The following is an 18,018-nucleotide window of genomic DNA, read 5'->3' on the forward strand; positions in this document are numbered from 1 at the left end:
ATTTGTTACACATCCATAACCGGACAATAGGACATTGCCAATAGTGGATGTCCAACATGGATCTTTCCTCCCATAATCTGCTCCATCTAGCCCCACTGGCAGCCCCTCAGACAAATATAACAGTAAAATTAATACCATGGAGAAGTACAAGTCTTACCATAGAGTAGCAGACCAATGGTTTATCTTTCCCTTTATCACACTTAATCTGTTTATACTTTACCTTTCCAAGAGCAAGCCCCTTACTGAGCAACTATAGAATGACAAAACACATGATTAAGATATTCTACATAGAGAGAGTGTGTCAGTAAGGTGTGTCTAGTCTGTCCTATTTAAATGTATGTAGAAATCAATTTAGCAGTAGATATTATAGCTTTTTGTCTTAAATTATAAACTGCAAGCACAGAAGGTACTTGATGAAACTACACATCTTTTTTAAGCCCATTGGTCTTCCCATTCCCTATGTTATTTTATCTCAGTATGCTAAAGTTACTAGGCCTGAATTAACTAAGCTGCAGACATCTCTCAAGTTTCAAAGTGATTAGATCAGCAGCATAAAATGAGCTAGTGTACAGAGACTGAATTAGGACACAATGAGTTGTTAGCCGCACTCCTGTAGGACTGTGGATTTGCCAGCTGAAGGAAACTTGCAGCTCCATCAGAAGGCAGCAAGCATTCTGCTAACCCACACAACTTGTCCAAGCTTAAATCAAGGGAGCCATTAACAAAGTAAGGAGTAAAACTTCAGCTATGCTCTAATCTCTAATTGTTAATGCTGTAAATAATCAGAGACAACAACTCCTGCACAACCTTTTGGAGCACTGCAGTCCAAAAGCACGTTCACTAGCATTTGTGTTGCTGGATGGCAGCCAGGCAGCTTCTCTTCTCCTACAGTTCTCAAGTAGCTTGGTAAAAAGTCTTTTCATGGAAGAGACTTCAGACTAACTTTCATGAGGTAGCTATGGAAAAGACCTGGCTATAAGAGTGGTCACAAAGCAGTAATACTAACATTTATTTTGCAAAATCTAAGTTTATTCATATATCTATAATGTTAAAAGTGCCTCATCACATGGGTAAGTGAAAAATTAAAGGGGGGAGGAAGATTATAGGGCTTGTAAATGCACCAAAAAAAAACCTCTAATTCAGGAAAACAGAAAAAAACTTAGACAATAATCAGGAAGAGAGAAATCAAGTTTTCCAGATACAAGGTTTTGCTTTAATGATCTCCAGTTTGGTTTTGCTGTTGTTGGTTTTTGTGAAATATGGATAAACAAAACTAAAGCACATTATTACAGACCTAAAACTAGATAAAGGTTTGGTATAGAACATCAGGGAATAAAAGATCTCACTTGATCTCTTCAGACCCAAAACAGCAAAGATTTCAGAAAGAACCAGAAATCGTGGAAATGCAGTTTTCAAGCACAAGACTGATTAAATCTTGCTCTTTGTTTCAATGCAAAGAGCATGTGTTCTAACACTATTCTGAACCCTGAAACATAATGCCCTTTCAATGCTAAAGCAAATGTTTCGTCCATGTAATGAGTACTTACTCTTCAGAACAGAAAATACAGACCAACATGCACAAGAGAACAAAACGTAGGCCTTTAAAAAAAAATTAAAGAACAAGGTCATCATTATTTACATTTAAATTGTTGTTATTCATGGGGATTTTTGGTTTGTTGTGTTTTTAAATTAATATGCATCATTTCCTTACCTTGCAAATGGTCTCTGTATCCCAGGGTAAGATGGTCCTCAGATCAATAACTTCACAGGACACACCAAGCTTTTCTTGAGCCATTGCTGCCACCTCTTTGATCACATGTACCTGAAAAGGCAATGTATTATCACCAAGTAAACATTTAATTTGTTTAAGATTTTCTCAGTTATGCATACTGAATACAAGCAATGACTTAACATAATACCTCCATGTTTAGCACAAATGCTTTTATTCCGTAATCTAATAAGCATTTATTATTCAGTTCATTCTTATTTACTCCTTAATCCTAGTATTTTAGGAGTGCTTCAAGAACTAACTTCAGTGAAGAATCACTGAAAACAAAACTTGTTATCTAGAAAAGTATATTGCAGTGATCAGTATCACTATTTTATATTTCTAGTCAGTCTGGGGTTTAGGATAAGGAGTATTTAAGACTGCAATTAAGCAGCTGTATCAGATGTATCAACATATTTTTATGGAGCAGTAGCATGGAATCCTGCAAGAAGCATTCTAAGCTTACTAGAATCTACTGAAAATGCAATAGATTACCAAGTGATCATCTCTAAAGCATTATTTTATTAAGAGTTAGGAGAGATAGTAAGTACTACATAAAAAAAAAATTAGCTGTAAACATCCAGTCACAACCCCTACAATAATAACATGTTGGCAATTTGACAACATGGCCATTCATTGGTCTTTTAATTAATAAATAATACAGTTTAATAACATTACAAATGTTACATTATCTATTATAATTAACATTTTACTAAAACAAAAAAGTATTCCCCTCTAGTAAGAGGCTTGTACTGAATTAGAATATATGTTGTTTACTATCCATCAGTCAAGGAATGTATTTAGCAGCGTATGTAAGTGCATCAATGTAGATATAAAACAGCCCACATCCATCAGTACCCTTTTCACAAGACGTTATGATATGAAGAGAAAGCAATACTACATACATTTAAAATTGTATCCTGACATTATATTACACACTTTAAAGCAAAACATATTGTAAACATTGGCTTCCCTAAAGCAAACATTAGCAAGCAAATGCTGCAACATGGAAAGTAACAACTGTTATAACAACTCAGATTACCCTCAACAATTACCTCTGCAAAAAGTATTTGCTCATGAGATATAGGGGTAAAAAAGAACTTTTCCAGATGATACTGTAAATAAACTGATATTTTCCTCAGTGTTAGAACATCTAATAATACAGGTTTGGACTGAGACAGATGACCTACACTGAGCAACTTCTATGCACACACAAGGGGTTGGAGGCCAAGGACCATCCCCAAAACAAAATTTGGATGGAGGTCATCTTGGTCTGGAAGGCCACAGATTTTAACAGAATGGACACAGTCAGAGAGTGTCAAGTGGTTGATGGTCAGAGAGAAGTATTAATTTCTACACAGAGCAAAAATCTATGCTGAAACAGGATTATTAGGACAAGGGGAATAGTTTTATGCTGCAAAATGATATATTTAGATTAGTCATTAGCAAAAAAATCTTCACTGTGAGAGTGGTGAGGCACTGGCACAGGTTGCCCAGAGAAGGTGTGGCTGCCCCATCCCTGGCATTGCTCAAGGCCAGGCTGCTTGGGGCTTTGAGTAACCTGGTCTAGAGGAAGGTGTCCCTGCCTGTGGCAGAGGGATGGAACCAGATGATCTTTAAAGTTCCTTCCAACACAAACCATTCTATGATTAAATATCTAAATATGCATCCACAAAACACAAATATGAATAACTAAACACCAAAGGACTATTTTAAAAGGTAAATCAATACAAGCATTGCAATAATAAAATGACATCTCACTTGCAGTAGTGGTTTTGTTTAAACTTCTAATACTTCTGCGACTGTAATAAAAGGATTTGAGAATTTTTAACATGACACATGGGATAGATATTTTTGCTTTTTCTCTGGAAGTATAAGTGAGAATATTTACCTACTTCACAGGGGATAAGTTTTACTTAATGACAATAAAAGACTGAGCACAACTGCAGAAGGACTAAAAGCCTTTACTGCCCCTCTCCTCATTAGTACCACCCAGAAAAGCAAGCATCAGGCCATTCCACCAGAGCAGCAGCTGCCAAGCAACTACCTAATGTCTGAAATCACACAAGAAGTAACCAGTGAGTACCTGCAATCACTAAGCCCATTGACAATAAACTCTGGATTGGCTGCACATTTAGCAATCAAGTTCCAAGTTTATGTACACAGCCTGCAAACACCCTCAGCACAAACTCACTGAACATATTTGATCTGCAGAAGCTCAACACAACCAGAATATGCTGTTTTACTGTGCATGCACTAAGCATCTGTCCCTGTGTTGCATTATACCGCCACACCCATGGTTTGGTCAGCTCCCAAATTTGAATTAGGGCTGAACATCTGTCCTATTACTATTCACATCAAAAGAACCGCCTCTTTGAACACTTGGCCTATATTTTCCAAGCTCCAAAGCATACCATCTTTTTTGACGGATGTCACTCCAAGTTCTCTCTGCACTACTGCCTACTGGGTAAACTCAAGATTATTTTTAAGTCTCCATAGCCAGCTTTAAAGCCATTATTTTATCAATTAAATTTTTGGGAATACTTTGAACATTAAGAATTCACCCATATGTAGAGAAATTTGCACTTTCAAAAGGGAACACAGAGAACTATAGAAACTGCTTTCTGCTGGAGAAATGAGTACAAGTAAAGATACTGAAGTACTCCATAATTTAATGCCAAAGACTAGTAGCAACAACTATAGCTAGAAAAGATCACAAAGCAGATCACGAAGTCTGAGAACAAGGAAAGCATCACAGAAAAGCACTGAAGATTATAGATTACAAAAACAAAAAAAAAAAACACAAACGCAACAAACAAAAGGCACAACACAGCGATCAATTCAATACCCTTGTAATGATGAAAAGTTATAACACTCCCTCCTCTAAAAGCTTCTCAGATATAAATAGGCCAGGAAAACAGCAATTTCTTAATTATTGGTTAAAGGCAATAAAAAATTGCTAATTGCAAACCAGACTCAAATTTCTTCTCTACAATTCTTGAAAAAGAGCATTTATTTTCTTACTACATTTTTCAATATTTGCACATTTTAATTTGGGGATTAGGGGGAACGAGGGTTTTCCAGTCCTTCTTAAACAGCTTTCAAATATAACTGTTTGAATCAAAACTATATCAATCCCTAGTTGTATTAAATATTCAGTGGATTTTACCTCTTTATATAAAGGGAACCCCAGACTGCACTGTTTTAAATGATATAGTAAAAATCTGTACTTTTCTTTCAGCATACTACTTTGAACTCTCCCATTGTCTTCCTCAGAGTCATATCTCTGCCCCATTTTAAACATATCACTTTCAGAATCACGGATAAATCATTAACCTCATGCGCAGGTACTCTTTTGCATTTCCAGAGTCAGCTTGAACCAAAATCAAGTAAAATCTTACATCATAAAAAGCAGGTTTCATATAAATATAAGCACTGGTAATCATTTATTCAAGCATACAGTGATGGAAGATGAACGCAGTTTATTATCTGGCACCTGAGACCAAATGCAACATAATTCAAACATCACCTAAAACTTAGCCTAGGCTTTGCTGGATGACAAATAGCTTGTAAGATCCTTACTGACCTGAGTGCCCCAAGCAACCAGTGTCACGTCACTGCCCATCTGCAGTACCTCAGCTTGAGACAGGGGAATGTAGTAGGGATCCACAGGAACTTGTTCCACTGAGTAAAATAAAACAAGGGGAGAAATAAGTGTTAGATTACTTTACTAATCTGTATTATCCCCTAAAAATACACAATAAAAAAATTCTTAAATGTTAATGCCATCTAAAACAATAGGCCAAAACCACATTGGGTATAAGCCTTTACATCAAAGGTTTTGCTGTAATTCAAAGTATTTAGAATCATAGAAGAGTTCGGGTTGGAAAGGACCTTAAGATTATTTAGTTCCAACTCCCCTGCCGTGAGCAGGGACACCTCACACTAAACCGTCTTACCCAAGGCTTCGTCCAACCTGGCCTTGAACACCACCAGAGATGGAGCATTCACAACTTCCCTGGGCAGCCCATTCCAGTGCCTCACCATCCTCACACTAAAGAGCTTTCTCCTTATATCCAATCTAAACTTCCCCTGTTTAAGTTTTAACCCGTTACCCCTTGTCCTATCACTACAGTCCCTAATGAAGAGTCCATCCCCAGCATCCTTACAGGCCCCCTTCAGATACTCCAGGCTGAACAGCCCCAACTTTCCCACCCTGTCTTCAATCGGGAGGTGTTACAGTCCCCTGATCATCCTTGTGCCCCTCCTCTGGACTTGTTCCAACAGTTCCATGTCCCTTTTATGTTGAGGACGCCAGAACTGCACACAATACTCCAGGTGAGGTCTCAGGAGAGCAGAGTAGAGGGGCAGGATCACCCCCTTGGACCTGCTGGTCACGCTCCTTTTGATGCAGCCCAGGATACGGTTGGCTTTCTGGGCTGCAAGCGCACACTGAAGCTGGCTCATGTTCATTTTCTCATCAACCAACACCCCCAAGTCCTTCTCCACAGGGCTGCTCTGAATCTCTTCTTTGCCCAACCTGTAGCTGTGCCTGAGATTGCTCCGACCCAGGTGTAGGACCTTGCACTTGGCATGGTTAAACTTCATGAGGTTGGCATGTGCCCACCTCACAAGTGTGTCAAGGTCCCTCTGGATGGCATTCCTTCCCTCCAGCGTATCAACCGAACCACACAGCTTGGTGTCATCGGCAAACTTGCTGAGGGCGCGCTCAATCCCACTGTCCATGTCACCAACAAAGATGTTAAACGAGACCGGTCCCAACACCGATCCCTGAGGGACACCACTCGTTACTGGTCTCCAGCCGGACATTGAGCCATTGACCACAACTCTTTGTGTGCGGCCATCCAGCCAGTTCTTTATCCACCGAGTGGTCCATCCATCAAATTGATGTCTCTCCAAGTTAGAGACAAGGATGTCGTGTGGGACAGTGTCAAACGCTTTGCACAAGTCCAGGTAGATACCATCAACTGCTCTACCCCTGTCCATCAGTTCTGTAGCCCCATCAGAGAAGGCCACCAAATTGGTCAGGCAGGATTTCCCCTTAGTGAAGCCATGCTGGCTGTCACCAAGCACCTTGTTGATTTTCATGTGCCTCAGCAGGTCTTCCAAGAGAATCTGCTCCAAGATTTTGCCAGGCACAGAGGTGAGACTGACTGGTCTGTAATTCCCTGGGTCATCCATTTTTCCCTTCTTGAAAATGGGGGTTATATTTCCCTTTTTCCAGTCGTCAGGAACTTCACCTGACTGCCGTGGTTTTTTTCATTATAATCATGATTTTTAATTATATTGTTAAAAACACATTCTCTCTAGTGTTTAATTTACGTTAGATATCACAGCAATAAGATATATATATATACACACAAAAAATGATAGTAAGTCCTGGTGTGTCCCAAGCCAAAATATGAGCATCAGTTTTGGAGATGGACAAAACTACAATTGATCAAAAAATCTCAAGTTATCACTGCAGCGAATTTTAATAAGCAAAAAGAAAGCCTTGAAAGTGTACTTCAATAATCAGATGAGAAGAAAAAGTTGTGCCAGCACCCTCCTGATATCTGCAAAGAATGATGCTCCACAGTTTGATGTCTCAATAGAAGGAAAAATTTTCAGGACCTATACAGAAAGTGGCATCAAAAACTTGTGATCACAGTTTTAATTTGTCTGAATACTTCTGCTTTGAAAAAAAAAAAAAAAAAGTTATCTATTCACCTAAAATACATCACAACGAGAGAGTATTTAAAAAGGCATTAAGGTGGTTCCACTCAAGACCCATTTACCACTTTTCAGATGGAAACACATTAGGTCAGTTGTGCTTGTTTTGAAGCAACGATCCAACACACTATACATTGACATGTTTAATGATTAAAATGGTGATAAAAGGCATCCATATATAATATTTTAAAATAAACATTGTTTTGATCTAAAGGTGAACTTGTCTCTGCACCAGAAAGTCAAAAAATAGTTTTTAAAGTAAGTTGTAATGATAAGTGTATGGGAATCTTACTCAACTCCCTAAACACACAAAACTAATTTATAAAGAAGGCAGAGTTTGGTTTTGTTTTAGGGGTTTTTTGTTAACATATTTCATAGTTCATAAAATAGCTATTGACTTCCTGTTGAACAAAATTGCTTCTTAAAGTTATGGTAAAGAATCCTACTGAATGATACCATCAGGAGAAATAAAGTGTTTTGTATTTTTCCTTCACTGGTATGAATGTTCCAATACAAAGTAGAATGACCTAGTTTTTTTTCCTGGCTTACAAATTATAAATGTAACTTTCTAATAACTCAAGTAATTCTATTTATCTATCTATTTATTTATTTATTTTAACTGTAATTACAGATGTTTGGTTTCGGTTGGTTGGTTTGGTTTTTGCCAGCAATGATGCATAAGTACTACAAATTTCATAGAATAGCTGAGGTAAAAAGCAACCTCTGGTGGTCTCCTAGTCCAAGCCCCCTCCTTAAGTCACCTAGAGATGGCCATTCAGGCCCATGTCCAGTTGGGTTTCGAGTACTTCCGCAGCTAGAGACTCCACAACCACCCTGGGCAACCTGTTCCTGTGTTTGACCACCCTCACAGTAAAAAAAGTTTTTGCCAGTTAGAGATATCTCACTTCACCCGCGCAGACACAGAAGAGATGTACATATTAACTAAATCATCCTTCCTAAAAACAAAGCAGAAATATTTTTGGTTTTTTTCCAGCATAATTCAACACATGTCAAGAAAAGAAAAAAAAAATTCAACTCAAGGTGCTTTTAAGCATAGCACAAAATCAGATCTCTTTGCAAGCTAGCATTTTTAATATATGAAAATATCAGTGTCTTCCTGTAATAATTTATCTGAATAACAAGTGGCTAAAGGAATATAGGTCAGAGAAAGAAAGAGTGGAAAGGTACATCCAGCCCTTGCTCACTGCACATTACTGGTTGGCAGTAAAGCAAGCCAGGCTTCTAAGGATTTTTGCACATCAAAAACCCTCAGACAAAAGAAAGCAGTGATTCTGAAAGTAATGAAACCCACAACTGTACTAATTGGCCTTGCATAATTGTCTTTTTCATGGTCATTTACCTGAAACCTAGAGAAAAAGAACCTTTTATAAAGATGCCACAGGACCTCTGAGTGGGATCATGGGCAACTGTCATGACTAGAAAGGTTTTGAAGTGACAGTGAGATGCTCCAGAGGAAAAACTGGAAGGTGTACATGAATACAAAAAGAGCTCCTTCCTGTGTCATGGTATTATCCACACATGGAAATTAAATATAACATAAAATTACATAAATTAACTGATTTCTTACTATACTAAAATATTCTGCAACAAGATGGCCATTGGATAAGCTAACCTAGGATTCCTAATAATTTTAATTGCAAAATTCAAAAAAATTACACTGATTTAATCTAGATTTGGGAGAATTTTATTCAAATGCTTTATGAAACTCCAATAATAAGGATGAAAAGTAGCATATTAAACTATTCTATGCATATTCTTCCATTGTAATTAACCAAACCAGAACAATGTTAATATAGAAAGCAGCCTATTAATTTATTAGTAAAGATAAACAAAATATTTTAAATAAAATACTTCAAATACAGATTTCAAACAAAGCAATTAATGAAAACTTGTAATTATCAGAGAAAAAAGGACCACAAGTTAAGAGGCTGCACCATCTGTTGCTTTTTCTAAAAGACCAGTCTGAACAGCAGAAAGAAAACACGTTTTCTCATCTTACCTGTCTTGTCTCTATAACAACCACTGATGCAAGTTGTATTTATTTCTACATGACCAATGTCATATATAGTACAATTAAATGAAACTGAAAAGGTCAAAAAACATCAGAGTAGGTTCTCCACAAGATGTCTGAACCTGATAATGTCAAGGTGACTCATCTTCTCCTTTGATTTATAATCATTATGTGTCCTTGACACTGCACAGACTGTTAACTACTTTTTATAAATCAAAGCCTCCTTTTTCTTTTTAATTCAGCTATTTTCTTAGTATCCCTGACATTTAGGGGGATGTCCCCACAGCACTTTCAATATCATTATAATCTCATAAGTTAGCCAGCAACAGAATTCTCTCTGTATGAGTACTTGTATATTTACCTCTGGACTTTTACCCAGAAAAGGCTTGTATTTCTTTTCTCCTTTCTAATTCTATACAAGGCAATTCAACATACACAAAACTTCTGATGATGACTGTAAGGTTATGATGTGGAAGGAGAGAACATCTGCTCCTTTAAGCATGTCTGGACAAGGATTTTTTTCAGGGCAAAAGAGGATAATGGCAGGAGGGAGAAGCCATAAGGAAGAATACACAGGGACACAAACTGAGCCAGCAAACGATGAGGGAGGCAGTAAGAAGAATCAAACCTGCTCAGTTTCACTTATTGATAAGGATGGGGAATGTGGGAGTGTTTTTTTTCAGTAAGATTATCTGACAGAAGTCCTTGTCATATGTGATAATAAAGAAAAAGGAAAAGCTATAAACAAAATATCAAGAGACACAAACCTGAAGATAAGCATAAAGAGACAAAACCAAGAAACAAACTGATCGGGAACAGTGAGTGACGAGCTATCAGGTAACTATGAGCAAATCAGGACTTTGCAACTGATAAGCATGCAAACCTGAGGGCCCAGGGTGTTGGAAGGGATTGTGTGGAACTACACCAGCAGATGAAGGCATATGAAGGTGAAGGGCGTTGGGGAGGAGCAAGGTGGGAAATAAAGGGTTGTAGAAGGAGCCGGTTGCACATAAAATGGAGCCAGTCAGCACGTCTGGCTGAGACCTGTGCCTCATCATGGTGGTCAGTACTAGCTTCTTTTGAAATCCCAACCTGTGCAGGGGTGTGTGCTGTGAGGACTAAATGCCAGCTGCTGGTGAGACCAGCATGAGAAGACAAGACACTGGGCCAGCAGCAACGGGAGTCAAAGCAGATTGCAGATACCCTGGGTCTGTGGTGTGAGCTACAGGAGCAAGTGGGGGTCTTAGCCACCAGCTACAGGGGAGGTAATAGCATGTATCCCACACAAGAGCTACCACCAATGACTGGAATGAGACAAGTGAAAGGCTGTTTTGTCTCCTGTGGGAGCCATGAAATGCTGCTAGACTGGCTAAGATCCTCCACTTAAGAGTTGTCCAGGAGAAGAAACACTGTCATTCCCACCCACATACGTACAACCAATCTAGCAGTGGCACTGCCAAAACTGAGCAAATAACCAAAGAGTAGATGAGCACACCGAAGAGCCCAGGCACACTGAGGAACAGCAAGTCCTCTGTTAAACAAACTGCTAGTAACTGGGGTGACTGTGCAAGAAAAATAGGCAGTCCGGCCACTGGGAGTCTTAGCCACAGATGCAGCACTGTGCTGCTTCAGAGCATAGGTAGAAGAAATCTGCAATTACTAGGTACAAGTACACATGCTAAATATACTTTTTTCTTTCCAATCTAATTATTGCTTTGTCATATATCTTGCATACATATATATTTATATATACATATATATGCACATAAATAACATGCTACATGTACCTACATATAAACACATATATCTGTATATAGGGACAATTTCAAACTGGCTGCACATCAGAGCTAATGCAGAATATGAAATTTATCAACTGCATTTAATTCAAACAAAATAGATGCTTTCTGTAACTTTTAAAACTTACTATTAACATACACCTAGGCAGTGCTTCAGATTTTAGCTTTAAGTCCACTCCCTCCTTTTGCTGTTACCACAGCTCTCATATCTAAGGTATGAGTGACTTTTGAATGAACTGGAAAATGTCTTCAAAATCTTCTTGCAAAGCTTTTTTTCACTTCAGAAGCTGCCTTTTCTCTTCTATTCATCACAGTGTCAATGCAGTGCATTTGAGGCACTGCTACTTCGATATCCACTTTTCTTCCAGGGATAACTAGGGTGAAGGTATAAGGCCTAATTTTATTCTTGTATCTTCTGTGGGCAAAGGCACATTTGGATAACAAATATTCATATAGAAATGAATGTTCATTTAATAACATGGTTAGTTTTACATCATGTCTGAATAAGCATACAACATATATGAATAAGCAGATCTGTATGCATTTTGGAAGACATCCAGCTAAATTTAATATTCAATAAAAACAGCAAGCTATCAGAACATCCATGTGATAGTCACACTGAAATATTTTGTGCTATAGCTCTGATTTACCTTGGAGACCAGACTTATGTTTCAAAACACTTCTGAAAATTCTTTTTCTGTACAAGCATACTTGAATCTTAGGAAAAAAAAAAACACCAAACAACCCACCCACCCACCTCCCCACCACCCCCCCCCCCAAAAAAAAAAAATCTACCAGCATAAAAACTCCACTTTAACATGAGAGCAATTGGTGAGCCTACATAGCTCCTACCCTGGCACCCAGCTTAACATTCTCAAAAAGTAACTTCAGGTTATACATCCTAAGCTAGATGCATATTATCCTCCATCATTAGCATCCAGCATCTAATTTCAACAATAACAGCAATACTTAGCAGGAGAAATCGAAGGTATCACTTTTTGGTTGGTTGGGGTGTGGTGGGGAGTGATGTCAGTTTTGATTTGTTTTGTTTTGCTTTGTTTATTTGTTTTAAACAGAGCATTAGTAGCTTCAACCCGCATGAACAAGGACAGTTATCCTGTGTTTTTAAGACTATCCCAGCTATAGCCTATTTTCAGCTAAACTTTCAAAGATATTAACAACTGTGAACAAAATATCATTGATAGCTATTTAGAGGCCTCATAGGGAAAAAGAAAATTCCATTAGAGGAGAATGATGAAGCTCAAATGCCTACATTAATTTTACAGACAGAAAAAACTACTTCCCATTATCATCTTTGACACCTTAATTTTTCAGTGAAGTTCCTACACACCCACTGTAACATTAGTCATAAAGTTCTCTGTCCCCTTGAAGCTAGAATAAAAAAGTTTATGGTAGGGTCAATATAATTCCATTATTCAGTGCCTTAGCCATTGTCATAGAAATAATGATTTTTTTTTTTTTCCCCTGGAACAATGAGGTCCCAAATCTTGGGTAGGGTTTTATGTCATATTATTAATATCCAAAAAGGAAGCTACCTGTCATGATAACCTTCATAACATGTTGCTACAAACGCAGGATAAATTTCAGCCTACATCACTTAATTGATGTTCTTAGAAATTTTAAGACAAAAACGTAGAGAATGTCTCTGACGATCAGGCCATTGGAACACAAGAGGAAATTACAGGCTTTCAGAAACTACCAACATCATCTCGCATCAACACTGAGGTTGGTTATTGACCAGCACATAAACCACATTAGCCACTATTTCAGCACATCTTCACTCCAGATTTCAGTCACAAGACTTATTTATGTTCACTAGATGTTCCAGCAGTTGCTTTACAAGTCATTTCTTCAGACACAAAAACCTCCCTATATTCCCAAAAGCTGTGTGATACTGATGCGCAGCCATTCATTCCACTATGAAAGCAAGCATTCTATTAACTCCAGTCTGGTTTTGTGACTTGCAAATACTGGGGGGGGGGGGGGGGGGGGGAGGAAGAAGAAAAAGAAAGGGAAAGAGGAGAAGGAGAAGGAAAAAAGGAAAAAAGGAAAAGGAAAAGGGTTGTTTTAAAGACAAGAATTTTGGACTTTTTTTTTTCTTTGTTTAACATGACTCAAAGACCCAAGTTCATTTTCTCAATTACCTCATCTAAATGAAGGGTCAGACGTCTTTATTGCTAAATTTCAGTAAGCTCTCAAAACACACTGAAAAATTAAGGAATGCAATACTCTTTGGGTACATCACACCACCCCACACTAAAAATAGCTGCACTTTTAAAAATACATTGCTAACATGTATTCTGGGTCTTGTTTGAAAATATAAAAGCAAATTAGCAATTTCTCCAGTACATATCCAATTTGCTCCCAAGTTAGTCTGCTATTTTTATGTAGCTTTGATGTCTGCTTTCTCTTTCCCTTGTTATTCTTTGGATCTCTTCTCTAGGAAGAGGATAAATGGAAATGCAGTGTTAAAAGGTTCAAAGTAAGATACAAGCATTTTGTCCTTCCCTCAGCTTCAGTCAATTTATAAACTGAATTGAGAGATTCAAGTATAGTTGGCATACAGAGGTACAGGCACAGAAACACTGAAGGTAAGTGATGGCTGAAGTTTATTTTAGCAGTTGCTCTGTAGATCACTCTGCCTATCTCCACATGCAAAATTTGTTTTCATCCATTATCTGTTCTCAGTCCAATTTCTCTAGCCCGAAGAAGTAACAAGCCGATTGTTACAACCAACTCAAGCATTATCAAGCAGATTTTGAAGATTTTTAGACAGCATTTAAAAGAAATCTAACTTTTCAAGAACAGTGATGTAGATGTTCAATTCTTTTGGAAAACTAAAAAACGATGTAGAAATTTACTTTAGTATCTAAGTTAAAAAAAATAAGGCAGTTTAACTTCTGTCAAATTTATATTAGTTTCATAAGGAATAATGCCTTAGTTCTATTTCTTTTATTTTATTCTTTTTATTTTTAACCCAAGACTGGACAGAGTATTCTACTTCCAAAGTTAACTGAGCATGAATCACACTGTTAATGTTAATTTATCCTTGCAGCCAAATTCAGAGATCTTCATCAGTTTTCATAATTCCTCTAAAAAAAAAACAACACCCAAACATAGCTATAAACAAGTCAAGACTTTTGCTACAGTACTGGTTTAACTGTGACTATCAACATATATCTGTGAGAAAAACTAAAAATAAGAAAAAGTGTTGCTTATTGGAAAATACATATATAAATCCTTACCTGCAGCTCTGTAAAGTATTTTAGGTTCAAAGAATATGCATGGATTTTTGTCCTCTATGCATGACAGGAGCAGTCCTTTGGCCTGAAGAGGACTCCTTGGAATAACAATCTGTAAAAATATTTTTAAAATAGTTTCTTTAAACCGAAATTCTGCTACAAGCAGAATTAAAAATTAAAAAAAAAAAAAAATTATTTGCTTTATGTAAACCTATGTATAGATTGAGCAATTCTTGCAAAGTGAGGTAACATCAGTGCGATGTTACTGACATACACTCAAAATTATTAATTTTACTTTATTCATTCATCAGGCTTGAATAGTTCCCTCTACACCATGATTTAAATACTAACAGACTCCCCTCCAATAAGGTAGAACTAGGATCTTAACAACCACATTTTGAGGTAGAAGGAACAGAAGAAAGTAGGTCAGACTATATATAGAATCAGAATATATATATACATATATATATTGTCGCGAGTTTAGTAAAATAAAGGTAGATGTATAACAAATAAACAAAAAAAAAAAAAAATCAGCTCAGTGATCCTCAGTTGCTTGGGTAAAGATTCATCAAAGCAGACCCAGAAGATATTCAGACTTAGTCCTGTAAGTTTTAAAGACTAAAAAATAAATAGCTATTTAAAGTTGACTTCCTTTGCTTATGGTGGAAGCCTGAAATATGTTCATTTCCGGAAATGAACAAATACCAAAAAATGCCTTAAACTATTATAAAACAAAGAGAAAACTAAGCAAGGCCTCCATGTGTAATCTGAATACTTGGAAGGACAAGTATAATTTACTTGCCAACAGAAGAGTTAATTTTGGATGATCTAACAGAATGTTGCTTATGAACAGAATATTACCAAATTGTCACAGTTTAACTGAAAATAGAACCCAAGAACTCTATTCCCTCAGACCAGAAGGTCCAGCTAATTTACATCTCAGAGATCTTCAAGAGCTGGGACATACAGCATTAAGGCTACTAGCAAACATTTTTTATAGCTGCGAAGTTACAAGTGAACTCTTCTGTGAACTCCTCTGACTAAAAGCATTAGTTGCAGCACATGTTTAAAGCAAAAAAAGTAAATAAATCCATGTAACTAGACACGGTAACTGACTGCCTCCAGGAGTTTGAAGGCTTCAAAATATTTTTTGAGAGTAAGAACATTTAATTACAGGAAAGTAATAGAAAAGAGTCAAAATACAACTTAAATCTGTTATCACATCAAATTAACTTAATACATGATTTTTGTAAGCAAGGGATAGAAGCAGTCTATTAATATTTCACCAAAGTATTTGGTAACAAGACACATGAGAATTTACCCATGGATATTACTAGTGCAGCTCCTTAGGCATCATTTTTAGGACAGACTTTATTTACCTTATTCACTCATGACGTTAAGTCAGAACATGGCAAAGAAAACAGTTCAAAAGCTGAGAGTCACTACCACTACAGCCACTACAGAGGATGGTAACAAAACGACCTAGTTCACACTGAAAACATGACTGATGAAAGCACAAGGAAAATGAACAACACATACTGAAAAGTCATACAGTTAAGGACTGCATTTTTGTTACAAATCTAGAACACAGCAGTAGAAACTCAGATCTGAATTTATTATCTGCTCAAAGGATGACTAGGACACTATGCCATGCAGCCCTAAAAAAAGCATAATAATATAGGCAAGGAATTGTCAGTACTACTAGAAACTCAGCTGGAATACTTCATGACTATATCAACTGTTTTGGAAGAAAATTTGAAAAAGGTGCCAATAAAGCTTCAGAAATTGTTAACATCTCTCTGATATTTTGATTTCCTTAGTCTAATAAAACAAAGACTAAAGGGAAAACAATTGTTCTCTTAGTATATGAACAGGAAGATAAAAGACAGTGATGTTAAATACATAAGTTGGTCAGGAATAAATTTAGACTGGAAACTAAAAGAAAGCTTCCAGCCATGACAGCAAATATTCTGGAACAATAGAATGATGAGAGTCAATACAGTGATTATGGAAATCAGTCAGATTCATTAAGACATATATCCTCACAACAAAAGATACAACCACCTAGCAATGTCCTTGTCACCCTGATAAGCCTTGTACTAAGTACTAATGATTACAGTCTTTCTCCTGAGCATTGAAAGTTATACAAACTCCCTTTTGCTTGGAATACCCAAACTTCACCTTAGGAAAGGCAAAAAAAAAAATGTTAGGTCAGAGTTTAATAAAGAGGGCACTTTTGAAAACCTCTCTCCCCAGATGTCCCCTACCTTTCCCAGCTTGTAACACATGACCTTTCCTACTGTAATTCAGAGAAAATATGCACAGATTGAGACTTTTGCAAATGCATCTGAACCACAAGTCCATTTGCACTTTTGGATTCATACATTAAGGGCTGGGTTTGGATTCATTCAAAAAAAGACCTGCAACTTTGAATATAAGGCCTTAAACATTAACTCTATTAATGAACAGCTGTGCAAAAAAATATTAAAGCAACAACATTATTTTCACAACAATACAAAATTCAGAAGATAAGAGTCTGAAATACTTCTCTGTGCATCAAAAACTAGCATATAAATGCTCCATCCCTGGCAGTGTTCAAGGCCAGGTTGGACAGAGCCTTGGGCAACATGGTCTCATGTGAGGCATCCCTGCCCATGGAAGGGGGCTTGGAACTAGATGATCTTAAGGTCCTTTCCAACCCTAACTACTCTATGATTCTATGATTCTATATTATTCCATCAGTTTCACAGAATTTAATGTACCCTATACCTTTAAATGAGATGTTACAGCTAGCAACCTATTTCAGCACTTTACCCAAGGAAAAGTGAAAGAAAGTGAAAAATCAACAAGACAAAAGATCAGACATGAGAGCAAAGAAATTAAATCACCTTAAGTGATTAAATAAAATTCTGACTTGTTAACTTACTAGAAGAATAAGCACAGTAGTACTAGCTCACTATGAATTAGATAAATTAAATGATTAAATAATTAACTTACCAGAGTGTACCACTAAATGTCAGCACTTGGTTCAGTACATAAAGGTTTGAGATTGACCAACAAGATCACAATAAGTTTGCTAGACCTGGCATCAGTGTCTTAATCATATAAGTTATATTGTGCTTCCATATGATGGTAAACTACTCTAGTTTTTAAACAAGCTCAAGAAACCATTTGATTCAAATACCTGGCAAAAAACATTCTAGACTGCTTTTGTCTATATCGGGAAACATTTTCAAGATGAAAATAGGAACACCTCAGAGACCCTAAAGAATACCCGAAGACAAAAACTCATTCTATCTCAAATACCATGAAATATGAATAATACCAGATGTTTCATTTAAGTAAAGAGAAACAAGTAGGAGATCTATGGCCTTCCTGTAAATGAATAATATCTGGAGTTTTAGAATACCAAAATCATTAGAGAAT

General features: G+C 36.9%; 1 protein-coding gene across 4 annotated transcripts in view; it reads right to left on the bottom strand.

Annotated features, from left to right (window-relative positions):
* BCKDHB (branched chain keto acid dehydrogenase E1 subunit beta) overlaps positions 1-18,018 on the bottom strand; it is a 117,027-nt gene that overhangs the window by 71,101 nt on the left and 27,908 nt on the right. For all 4 annotated transcript variants that reach the window (XR_009744582.1, XM_061460418.1, XM_061460419.1 and 1 more), the window contains exons 6-8: positions 14,596-14,704; positions 5,355-5,452; positions 1,712-1,822 (exon numbers count right to left, since the gene is read on the bottom strand). Coding sequence is in view for 3 of the 4 variants with exons in the window: in XM_061460418.1 (XP_061316402.1) it covers positions 1,712-1,822; positions 5,355-5,452; positions 14,596-14,704 (318 nt within the window). In the remaining variant the exon portion in view is untranslated. The remainder of the gene's footprint in view (positions 1-1,711; positions 1,823-5,354; positions 5,453-14,595; positions 14,705-18,018) is intronic.

The sequence above is a fragment of the Pezoporus flaviventris genome, unplaced genomic scaffold (genome assembly GCF_033815535.1).
Source record: "Pezoporus flaviventris isolate CSIRO_AGI_PZ_B2104156 unplaced genomic scaffold, CSIRO_AGI_Pfla_v1 ptg000031l, whole genome shotgun sequence".
NCBI lineage: Eukaryota > Metazoa > Chordata > Aves > Psittaciformes > Psittacidae > Pezoporus > Pezoporus flaviventris.